Source organism: Nerophis lumbriciformis, linkage group LG02 (genome assembly GCF_033978685.3).
Source record: "Nerophis lumbriciformis linkage group LG02, RoL_Nlum_v2.1, whole genome shotgun sequence".
NCBI classification, from domain to species: domain Eukaryota; kingdom Metazoa; phylum Chordata; class Actinopteri; order Syngnathiformes; family Syngnathidae; genus Nerophis; species Nerophis lumbriciformis.
Window position 1 is genome coordinate 53,368,316 of NC_084549.2, and position 13,265 is coordinate 53,381,580.

Consider the following 13,265-nt stretch of genomic DNA (forward strand, 5'->3'; position numbering starts at 1 on the left):
ATTATATGCATCAAGCGTTAATTCAAGGCTAAAGCAAAATATCGAGATATATATCGTGTATCGTGGCATGGCCTACAAATATTGAGATATTAATAAAAGGCCATATCGCCCATCCCTACTTACAGCATGTATATAAAACCTTAGTGGAGGTGTTTGGATGTTTTTAAGGGCTTTATAGGCGGGATTGTGTGGCTCCCATAAGCTCCATTGTAAGCAAAGCTTTGATCGTATTTATTTAATATTTAGAATGCAAAAAAAACAAACATCCATTGTCATGTCTCTCATAATGATTGTGAACGATAAGCAAAATTCCCCCAAAAAGTGCAGTTCCCCTTTAACGAAAGACACATCAAAACAAAAAATCAGAAAAAAACATTAAATATAAAATATGAATTGATTTGTATTTTGATTGGGTGAAAGAAGTATTTGAACTCCAAGAAAACATGACATAGTACTTGATGCAAGCACAGAAGTCTTATAGGTCCTTGTCGTTGTTCAGCACGGTTGCAAACATCTCAGGGTTTTTTGGGGGGGCTCACCCCTCTACAGAGCAGAGAGCGCTTTGGTTGTATAGAAAAGTACTATATAATTCTAATCCATTATTATTATTGTTATTATTATTCTCTCCACAGCCTGTTTTTTAGAGGCTGTCGCTTAGCAATTTGAAGTTTCAGCTCCGACTATAGATTTTCAAAAGGGATTAAGGTCTGGAGATTCATGTGTTTTCCTGTATCTTTGGCAGAGAAACATTACAAAGTAGAATGTTTTCACCGAAATATTTGACAGTAGTGATGTTGTGGTTGGATTCATATTCAGCATTTCTCTGAAAACAAAAACCTCTAATCCACTTAATGGCAAACACCATCAAGTGATCATATTGTGATCATATTCTCCCAAGCCAGGAAACAGGGCCAGAATTATTGCTGGCTGGTAGATGATCAGATACTTATTTTACTCAATTTGAAAACAAGTTAACTACTAAAATCAGCAATGAATCAAATAATCATTACTCTCACACTGTATACAACACATAAATAATTATATTTTTCAGGAATATTTGTAACAAAAGGCTTATAGTCTTTTGCTACTTTATACTGTAATGGCTCTGCAACAAACGCATCGTCCCAGCGTAGGTAATGTTAAACCGCAGTGTGCGGAGACGCTTTAAGATACAAATCCTCGCCTCAATTACACTAAGTTTAGAAAAAGTACCATTATCATTGCTGGACAAATGGACGAAAAATGGCTTAAGTACAGTATGTTACACACCAAGCAGATCACACAAGATCCATGCTAACCACTAATGCTTTGATGTAAAGGAGAGTGATCCATAATATCAATAATATTGATACCCAGTATAGCATCATACTAACGTGATAAGATCAATATATTTATTTTTTGTCTCATTATCATTACGATAATAAGTCTCTGGATACAGAAAGGCTAGGCCAAACCCTAATCCTTTTAATATGAGCCATTAGTAATGTTTGCTTATGTTTAGTTACTGTATTTGAGGAAGCTCTGCTTCTTCCTACTCTTTTTCGGACATGTTGTACTGAGAAACTGGAAATATGCAATGTTCAATATTGTCATGATCCGTGGTCCGGATCATGTTTGTTTAGTTATTTTCTGTTAGTTTTGGACTGCTTTAGTTCTTGGTTGTGCTCCTGTGAGTTTGTTTTGGTTGTCATGGTCACTCATTGTGTTCACCTGTCTCTGATTAGTGCTCGACCCCTCACCTGCTTCCCGAGCGCTAATCAGAGGCATTATTTAAGTTGCCTTTGCCAGTCACTCGTTCTGCCTTCGTTGTCTTGATGTCACACCGGTTTATGTCTTGCTCTGACCAAGTAAGTTTCCCTGTCCATGCCCTAGCTTCTGCTAAAGATTAGCTTCACTTGTGTTTTAGGCAGGCTTGCCTTTTTTTTGTTGTATTGTTTATGTTTGTGGTAGTGCGTGATTTATGTTAATAAATGCGTAACATTCAAATCTGTTTGTGTGTATAAGTTGTGTGATGTCAACAAGTCGTCTGGTACAGTTCCCCAATGTCGTAGTCTGTCCAATCATTGTGTTCATGTCTATATTGACATGCTATTATTTTTTATAGTTGACCTATTATAACAACAAAAACTGTTGTGGTGGGCTGGTTGGTATAAAACTATCGTAATAATGACGTACCATGAGGCACTAGTTTCTGTTTGGCAAATAAATAACCTAATATATAAATGAAGGCATATTCTCTAATGCCGATTTACAGATGTCTTCTGACTGGACAATGGATAAGTGTGAGAAAAAATATACTACAGTATTGAAATGCCATACGACTTCCAAAAGTCTTCCGAGTTTCCCCCAGATTGCCAATATACCTGTAGCGATGGGGGCGTTGTTAGGGGCCTGGTGGGGTATGGTCAAGATAATGTCAATATATAATTTGCATAATCGGCGGTGATGCATATAATTTCTTTAAAAAAAGCTTTAAATGTTGGAAATAAATGTTTTTTGTATTTATATATATATATACATTTATTTTTTATTTTATATATATATATATATATATATATATATATATATATATATATATATATATATATATATAAATAAATACAGTATATGAGAAAATGTCCTAATGAGTGGTTAACCACAAAACAGGTTTGATGAGATGAACCTGTAGTCTATTAGCCTCTTATTCTACTATATATATATATATATACACATATATTCATACATATATATATATATATATACATACATACATACATATATATATATATACATACTACATACACACATTATATATATATATATATATATATATATATATATATATATATATATATATATATATATATATATATATATATATATATATATATATATATATATATATATATATATACACTACCAGTCATCAGATACCCCGCTGGTATCATAAGCTGGCCAAAGGAGGAGATAGAAGCCACAGATATCAAGACAAAAAAGCTCCTCACCTTGCACGGAGGGTTCCACCCCAAGTCCAGCACCCTGAGGCTATACACTAAGCAAAAAGAGGGAGGCCGAGGGCTAGTGAGTGTCAAGGCCACAGTCCAGGATGAAACATTGAAAATTTGAGAATACATCGAAAAATTGGCCCCGAAGGATGAACAGCTAAGTGAATGTCTCAGGCAGCAGAACCCTGGTGAGAGTGCAGAGGAGAAAGAGCAGACAACCTTGATGGACAAGCCCCTACATGGCATGTACCACCGTCAGATAGAGGAAGTGGCTGATATCAAGAAATCCTACCAGTGGGTGGAAAATGCAGGACTGGCAGACAGCACAGAGGCACTAATCATGTCAGCACAAGAACAGGCCATAAGCACAAAAGCCATAGAGGCCAGGATCTACCAGAGTAGATCAGACCCAAGATGCAGACTGTGCAAAGAAGTCCCTGAGACAGTCCAGCACATAGTAGCAGGCTGTAAGATGCTAGCTGGATCAGCGTACATGGAAAGGCACAACCAAGTGGCTGGGATAGTATACAGGAACATTTGCAACCAGTATGGAATATAAGTACCCAAATCCCAATGGGCCATACCACAGAAGGTGGCTGAGAACAACAGGGCGAAGGTTCTGTGGGACTTCAGCTTCCAGACTGACAAACAGCTTCTGGCTAACCAACCAGACATAGTGGTGGTGGACAAAGAGCAGAAAAGGGTGGTGGTGATAGATGTGGCAATCCCAGCTGACGCCAACATCAGGAAGAAGGAACGCGAGAAACTTGAGAAGTACCAAGGGTTGAAAGAGCAGCTGGAACGGATGTGTAAGGTCAAGGCTAGCGTGGTCTCCGTGGTAGTGGGGGCGCTCGGAGCAGTAACCCCCAAACTGGGAGAGTGGCTCCAACAGATCCCAGGAACAACATCTGAAGCCTCAGTCCAGAAGAGCACAGTCGTAGGAACAGCCAAGATACTGCGCAGAACCCTCAAACTCCCAGGCCTCTGGTAGAGGACCCGAGCTTGAGGATGACCACATAGATACCACTCCACCGGGACAACCTAAAATCATCAGCCCGGAGGTTGGGTCTTGGGCGCAGTTGAGTGTTCCAACAGGACAATGACCCCAAACACACGTCAAAGGTGGTAAAGGAATGGCTAAATCAGGCTAGAATTACAAGTCCGTGTCAGAAAACCAACACATTTAGCGGAACTGCACCAATTTTGTCAAGAGGAGTGGTCAAAAATTCAACCAGAAGCTTGTGGATGGCAAAAGCGCCTTATTGCAGTGGAACTTGCCAAGGGACATGTAACCAAATATTAAAATTGCTGTATGTATACTTTTGACCCAGCAGATTTGGTCACATTTTCAGGAGACCCATAATAAATTCATAAAAGAACCAAACTTTACGAATGTTTTTTGTGACCAACAAGTATGTGCTCCAATCACTCTATGTAGAAACGATTAGAAACTCAAGACAGCCATGACATTATGTTCTTTACAAGTGTATGTAAACTTTTGACCACGACTGTATATACATACAGATATATACATATACAACATATATACATATATACATATACATACATACATATATATATATATATATATATATATATATATATATATATATATATTAGAGATGCGCGGTTTGCGGGCACAACCGCAGAGTCCGCGGATTATCCGCGGATCGGGCGGATGAAATTTAAAAAAATTAGATTTTATCCGCGGGTCGGGTCGGGCGGTTGAAATAAAAATAAAAAAAGATTTTAAATAGATTCAGGCGGGTGGCAGTTAAACCATATACATAGTTAAATGTTGTTACCCACATACGAAAAACGAGCAGGCACCTGCAGCATATGCCACAACAGAAGAAAAAAAAAAGAAGAGATGGACACTTTTACGGAGCGGAGAAGGGACGCCTCGCCGTGGTCCGGGACCGAGGCCCCTTCCCCCGAGAGGGCCCCACCGGGAGCCGTAGCTGAGGCGATCCGCGAGAAGGGCCCGACGCACGTCCAGGGTCACCGCACCGACACCCCGCCTCGTCCGCCTTCGCCGCGGCCGGTGTCACGCGCAGCAGGTAAGCAGCTTACCTGCCCGCCACCCCCGTGGCCGGGGGCTCGTAACAGGGGTCACTCCGCGCGCTCCGCCGGCGCAGCTTACCTGCCCGCCACCCCTGTTGCCGGGGGCGCGTAACAGGAGTCACTCCGCGCGCAGTGCGCTCACGAAAGGGGTGGGGCTCACCCTGGTTGATATAGATAGCAGCTAGACGGTGGCCATGGAAGTCGGAACCCGCTAAGGAGTGTGTAACAACCCACCTGCCGAATCAACTAGCCCTGAAAATGGATGGCGCTGGAGCGTCGGGCCCATACCCGGCCGTCGCCGGCAGCGAGACGTGCTTGGAGGTGCGCTCAGCGCGGCTCCCATATGATTGCGCACTGGTGTGCGTCTGGGCCGTGACAGCGTGGCACGCGAATGTCTGTGCTGCATTGGATCAGTCTCCTTTCTTTAACAGGCAAAAGCTTTATAACCTCACATCGTCTATATTAGATATATAACAACGGGCGGGTGCGGGTGGATGCGGTTCTGATTACATGTTAGATCGGGTGGATGGCGGATGGTTGACGACTTTCTGATGCGGTTGCGGATGAAATAATTGCCTATCCGCGCATCTCTAATATATATATATATATATATATATATATATATATATATATATACATATACATATATATATATATATATATATATATATATATATATATATATATATATATATATATATATATATATATATATAAGATACAGTTTTGCTCCAGTTTTCAATTGTTGCTGGTTGATTCTCAACATGTACTTTGTTGAGAATTTTTAAATTTTCTAGAGACTTAAAAAATCATTTTCGTGACTTTTTCTTTATTAAAAACGACTAGCAAAAGATCTAGCATCTTTTTCTGGTGTTACAAGAGACTGTACTCGTGTTTGGAAACCTTTTACTTCTGTCGCTTGATGTCTGTGACAAACAGTGAGAGCTGCAGCGAGCCTGACGTCACACTTGCCAAATAATACTTAAATTGGTTTTCATATAAAAACCCTCATTTTTAGGTGATGCGGCTATTATTTTGCCATGGTGAGGCGCCAAGATAAATTACATATAGAGGAGACCCTGGTTTTCCAAATATAGAGCCTCAAAGTGTTACTGAAATAACAATAAAGATCTGATATGAATATATTGCATATTTGTTTTCTTGATTGTTTACCTGACTACCAACAGTTTCCTGGAAGCAGCGGCCCAACATGCTCTGAGAGGAAACGGGCTGGTACTGAGGAACCTGGTCACCGTGCTGGCCTGGATAGACAACGTTGTAGCCATGGTGTTGGATCTTCTGCTGGCTTTCAGAGTGATGAAAGCTGTAGCTGGAGGACGAAGAGGAGCCTGAACTTTTGGGATTGTGTCCATTACTGTGGTAGTTGTCCAGCTGAGACACCCGGTGGACTTCGACAGACGCCTCAGGAGGATGCTTGATATGGATTTTTACTATGTTGGGGCTGAATCCTGATCATGAAAAATTGCAGGAAAAATAGTACTGTTGGTAAGATCATGCAATACTTAATACAATGTCCCCGAGTTTGTTCACATTACAGGCGGTCCTCGTGATATGTTTTGTTGTTATGTACGCACTTCTCATAAATCAATACTCCTGTACAAAAAGAGAACAAGTTATGTGCATGCAGTAGAAGAACAATTATGTAATTGTGCATTGCTACACAAAGGTAGGGAAAGATATGTTTCTCGGACAGGTTGAGGCACCGGGAGCTGGGACTTTTGGGTTACTTTTCTCAAAAGAGATTAAGGCTTGTCTAATTTTACTGGAAAAGGTCCATGGATTCAGGAAAGTACAAATAGAACTGAAGGTCCTGAAGTACCCTAATACGGACCAACTTCCCCCTAAAAGTCCTGGTGCCCCAAAACCTTCAAAATGTACCCAAAGAGTCTGAAGGCTGGGCCAAGGGGTCTTTTGGGTGCATTTCGGACCTTTTGGGTAACCTCGTCGTAGATATTTCCTAAATGGGATTAGGGTTAGGGTTGAGGAAACAATTACAAGCACATTTAAGTGCCGGCCAAGGTTATTTGTAGTTTTTTGGGTTCTTTGCAGGACAGATTGGCTTGTCATTGGTGATTGGTGGGGATGTGAGTCACATGGTATGTCAACAGTAGTAATATTAGCTGTTCACCTGGCGTTCTCGTAGTGAGAGTGAGAGTGGATGTCCTACTTTGCTGACCGCATTAATATTGATAGACTGAGTGCTATATAGCACTTAGTTATCAAAGTTATTTCACTATTTTTTTCAAGCAAATAAATATTTAAAACGCAACAATATTAAAACGATCATTTTTGGACAAGTCAACTTGTAAGGCAGGTACAAGTTCTTCCCTCCTTCAGCCTCTCGGCGACTATATTTGCCTATTTGTGGATAGCCGCCTAACAATGCCTTCTAAAAGCTAAAGCGAGGAAGGACAACGTCACATGTTCTTTTTAGAGAAATTTGTTCCCTTCATGATGTCTCCCAAGCATGGAAGAAGACTCTTCTTAAGGCAGTGCGTCACAGAAAAGAAGAGTGAAATCAGAGGTGGTAAAATGTTGAGAATGTGGAGGTATCAACATTGATTGCATGTTCGATGCAAGCCACTCAAAGGTTGTGAGCATCATGAAGAACAAAGATGATATACCGTTATATGAATATGTGAAAGCATCTGCTCCAATGAAATGATAACACTGATAAGTACGCAGTGTAATGGTCTCATTAATGATACTTCCTGTCTCTTCCTCCCTTGCCACACCCCTTCGAGTGTGCAAGACAACCACAGGAATAAAGTCAGGAATTGTTCTCTTCTTTATGACAGTGTTCTATCCCAGAAGGCACAAGACATTGATACAACGTTGACTATACATACTGTACATATCCTCTTAAACTGACTTTGAAACAACGCTGCAAAATGGTTGTATTTGTAAATTGAGACAACGTTGGTGTCTAACGTTGTTGGTTAGGATACTACCAAATTTCAATGGTCAAATCAACGTCACGACCTGGCATTGAATAAACGTCAAAAAGCATGTTGTTTCAACGTTGTATTTGTGTTGTCAAATATTCTTTGAAAAATGACCAAAATTCAATGGTCAAATCAACATCAGAACCCAACATTGATTAAACGTTGTCAAAAAGCATGTTGTTCCAACGTTAGGTGTGAGTTGCTCAATTTTAGGACCTCATTCAACAAGTTCTCAACGTTATTTAAATCTCTTGTGCCTGCTGGGTATAAATATGTTGTTTTTTCTGTGTACAGTGTGACTAACTTAGGTGTTCTTTTAAATATCATTTAGCTTTAAGTCCCCAGTATAACCAACGTTAAACTCGAATGACATCGCCGCCGTAGGAACAGAACTCGTACGTAGAACGAGGACCTCCTGTTTAAGTCAGTCTGGCATCACTATAGCAACTCACCAGCACCGTTGCTGTAGGTCAGAGGCAAGGTGTGTGTGGAATGGACCTGAGTTTGACTGTAGCTGCCTGAAGTCTGTTGGTGCTGTTGGTGTCCGCCCTGAACTGGAATCTGGCAGAACTTTCCAGTGAAGTTTGGAGGGCATTGACACTTGTCTCTGGCGCTGCACTTGCCACCATTAATGCAAGGCAGATGACACACCACTAGGGAAAAAAACAAGCATCACAAGCAAAATCAAGGACTCACTCTGAAATCATTGGCATGATGGCCTGCTGGCTATTAGGGGTGCTGGGAAAAAAAATCGTATTCAAATCGCAATTTTATATGATTCTTAATCAATTCAAAATGTTCAAGAATTGATTTTTAAAAACAAATTTTGGGCCATTTTACTGCTTACTTATTGTGGGTATACTTCAGCAGCCAAAGACATGTTTTATAACCCCCTTATTACTTATATTGCTATTTGAACTATGGGCGAAATATTTGGAGTAATTTGAGTTACTGGTACTCAGTTACAAAAATGATCAAGTCATTTTCTGTGCTTGGAGGAATCTATTTTAATGGTAAATCTAAATGCATGACAACTTTTAATGTAGTCCAAACAAAGAGGAAACAGATGCAATGCTTTCCATGTATTTATTTATCTAAGGCAGACATTTATAAACAAATGACATTTTCCCCACCACAAAGGCGTATCGGCTGTTTCTGGTTCTCCCTCGCTCATAACCAAATATAGTAAAAGTGAGGCGACACACCTACGCACCTGCTTCGGAATGGAATGGAACTTTATTGTCATTGCACTTAAAAAGTACAAGGAAATTACATTTTCAGTACAAACCTGTCTAGTATCAGACATGCAGCCAGAGGCTTTGTCAGAGACGTAGTTGGCGACTTTGTCATTATATCTACTCATATTTAGCGAGTAGACGTACACATTAAAAATGAAGTGGAGTGTGTTTCTTGGGTCGATAAGTGTTAGCTACGCAAGCGAGCGCAGAGATCCGCCTTCACATTTTCAGGGAGTATGTAACTGTGCATTCATTTCCATCACAACTCATCGCGTGCATAAAACCTCTAAAAGCGTGAAACCTTGCTTGGAACAAACTTGGAGACAATCTTCCAAACTTTCCTGAACACTTTAACTTATTGATGAAGAAGTACTTAAACCAGTGGTGTTCCAAGTGAGGCCCGGGGACCATTTATGGAAAGTGTCTGGGGTTTTTTCAGGGCCCGTGGCAAATTATAAAAATTTTATGAACAAAAAACCCTGCAAAAAATGGAAAAATGGATTCAAAAGTCATAATATAATGAGAAACGTTGAACTGTTGATACTATGTCTGGAAATATATGTTTAAAATGTCTTTATTCCATCCCAAATTACCGGCTGATGTCACAAACAGCGCTGTGAGTAAGAGAGATGGAAAATAAAATGATGTTAGCTTCCTAATCAGAGCTGCTCATTTGATAGAACACACAAGTGCATGTCTCAATTTTGGTTGATGAAAGGGACAAGCGGTAGAAAATGGATGGATGGATAAAATATCAATAAGTAACAATGATGTTTAATGTAGTAGTTGTCTTGATTTAAGTTTATACACTGCAAATACTCTAAATCTTGAAAATAATATTTTGTCTTATTTCCAGTTAGTCGGTCTAAGTTTAGCATTCATAAATGCACAGCCATGAATATACTGTAATATCTCGTTTAGTCTTGTTTTTTTTTCAAAATGAAACCAATTGGTTGTTCATTATTCAGTGAAACGTCTTATTTTCTCATAGGTGTTTATAATTGCTCTTTAACCAAGCAAAAATATGTTTTATCCGATTATTTGATTAAAACAAATACATTTTCATTAGATAGCTCCATCACTAAATATGTGATAGCTGCAGTCTTGATATGAACCCCTGGTTTGTTTTGCTAGGTTTAAACACCTTTGATTACTGTGGTATTAGGTTTTTAAAAATGACACATTTTATGAAACATACTCACAATACATGACAATACTGACATCACAGCTACAGAGGAGCTTAAATGATAACAGCGTACTAAATGGTGCAAAGAACAGCAAACTATCCCAATAAACTTTATTTTCAGATCTTTTATATAACAAGAATGTACAGCTAACCATAGCAGAATGACTATTAGCACATAATTACATGTAACTACTTGTTATATATGAGAATTTTATTCAAATGACAGATACAGTTCCAAACAAACATGGTTTCTATTGGTATCATCAAATCTAATTTAATGCTATTTTTAATGCCACTTAAAGAATTTAATGCCCATATCCTGTCGCATATGTACATTATATGAAGTCAAAAGCTTACAATTGTCTGTATACATAAGCATTTGACAATGATAATCTTGAAGAGTTTAACATTTTACATTAAATGTTACTATCTAGTGAATTAGAATTGGCTCACAAGATATTTTTATCTGAGAATGTATTTGTATGTATTTATTTTTTTGTAGTGGTAGCAGCAGCTTACAGTTGTGGTGGTGACAGATAGTTTTTGAGGGCTGGTCTTGAACTGGATAAGAAGCTACTTAACCAACAGGTTTACTGCGCTAAATATATCTTGTGGCGTACCCCAGGGATCAATGATGGGACCAAAATTATTTAATCTCTATATAAACGACATTGGAAAGTTACAAAGGACTTAAAGAGGAACTGGTCTTTTCTTTTGAATTTTGCCGTTTGTTCACAATCATTATGAACGACAGAAAGACACATTTCTTTTTTGTTTTTTTAATAGGATTTTAAAGATGGAAAAAAAGCTTGCAAGATGCGGCTAATGGGAGTCACCACTGTAGCCTTCAAAGCCCTCTAAAACAACTTCCAAAAAAACCCTCCAACATTATATATATATATATAAAGTAGTAACAGACACTTTTATAACAATATGTAATATGTTCAATATTTACTGTATTTTGGTCATTTTAAGCAAAACCGGAACTTATTTCTTTAGCACATTTCATTCTGTTCCCATTGGATCGCACTTCCTACTTCAGGAAACAAACGCAAGTGTTTTCTGATCATGGCAGACTTGGTAACAGACAATGAAGACATCTCATCTGATTGTGTTGTTGTGAACGACATTTCTGGAGGATTTACAACCCTATCTTTTTTAACCTGAATATACGGAGGATGAACTGCTGATTATAGAAGCGAGCACGGACAGAGGGTGAAACGTTTGGAGCAGACGGAAGCCGAGAGAGTGAGGCGTGACTTAAGCTGTAAATGTGGAACTTGGAGCCAACTATGCCGACATAAATGGCGTGCTTACCAAAACTCAATTGGAAGAACTTCCATGGCCAGCCGAAACCAAACGGACAACTTTTCGAGTGAGTCACTATAATATTAATCATGATACATGTAGCATTTCATGCTTGTTATTACAACTACGGTGCCTATGGTGTCGAGGTAGCTTTGTACAAACAAAACATTAAATGTGGGCTAATACTTTACAGATACTGTAATATGATTGTTCATGTTTTCCAGTCAGTACAGATTGGTGTCCTGTCGCGTTGTGTATTACAAACTCAAAAGTCATTCAGCTGTTGACACAATAGCTAGCTGACAGCTAATGCTGTAGCATGTCGTCGCAAGGCGATGTGTTGCTACGCTAGATAAACACTTCCTCAGTGTTTGCTCTTACAATAACAATGTCGCTACATCTTGGTTATTATACAGGTTACGGAAAGTAAATGAAGTATTGTGGGCAGATTTTGGATGCCTTTTTAAAGTGATTTACGGGTTGAATGGTTTGCTCCCATTAGCTGCACTGCTGGCCACCAAGAAGGAACCGATTATTACTAATAAGAATGCAGGAAAAAACCCAAAACTTTTTGTCTTCTTGTCTTTTCCAATGATTGAACGAAGTGCAGTTCCCCTTTAAAGTTACCGTAGTATTATTTGTAACTGTGTTTCGTTCAGGAAAGAACACGCAGAAGCTAATACAAATAATATTCCTACACCAGCACCCGCTCCCAGGCTGGTTCCTACACCAGCACCCACTCCCAGGCTGGATCCCAGACCAGCACCCGCTCCCAGGCTGGATCCCCGACCAGCACCCGCTCCTAGGCTGGTGCCCATGCCAGTAACTGCTCCTAGACTGGTGCCCATACCAGTACCAGCACCCGGACTGGTCCTCAAACCAGTACCAGCTCCAAGACTGGCCCCTGTACCAGCACCTGCACCCTGGCTGGTGCCCGAGTCAGCACCACGGCCAGCAACGCTGGCTTCAGAACCACGGCCAGCAGCGCCGGCTTCAGCACCACGACCAACAGTTCCCCCCTCCGCTCTCCCTTGTCTCTTGATCTCGTTTTTCGGCTTTCATTCCAAGGACATCTGGAATCTGGGGTACTGTCACGGCGCGGGCTCGAACCCACCTTTCTCCGGCAGCTGGGTCTGCCAGCACCTCCATTGGCAGCGCGCCAAGACATGCCCCTGCTCGCGCTGGCCGCATCACGCCCACATGCCGGCAAGGCTGTGGGCGATCAGCAATCAGCACACGATCAACAGCGCAGGCTTTATCACCACGGCAAGCAGCACCGGCTTCAGCACCACGGCCAGCACCTGCTTCTGCGCTTCAGCACCTCAGCCAGCTCCTCAGCCTGCGTCCTCAACGTCTCCGGCTGCGACGACATCGTCCTCCACGTCTCCAGCTCCGACGACATCGTCCTCCACGTCTACGGCTCCGACGACATCGTCCTCCACGTCTCCAGCATCGTCGCGCCCGCGACCTCCGGCTGGCCGGCCGCACAAGCGGCCATCTGGCGCCCACACGCGGCGCC

General features: G+C 40.8%; 1 protein-coding gene across 4 annotated transcripts in view; it reads right to left on the minus strand.

Annotated features, from left to right (window-relative positions):
- The window catches only part of ltbp1 (latent transforming growth factor beta binding protein 1), a 345,179-nt gene that overhangs the window by 172,216 nt on the left and 159,698 nt on the right, over positions 1 to 13,265 (minus strand). For all 4 annotated transcript variants that reach the window (XM_061964602.2, XM_061964595.2, XM_061964590.2 and 1 more), the window contains exons 6-7: positions 8,467 to 8,667; positions 6,222 to 6,517 (exon numbers count right to left, since the gene is read on the minus strand). In XM_061964602.2, coding sequence (XP_061820586.2) covers positions 6,222 to 6,517; positions 8,467 to 8,667 — 497 coding nt within the window. The remainder of the gene's footprint in view (positions 1 to 6,221; positions 6,518 to 8,466; positions 8,668 to 13,265) is intronic.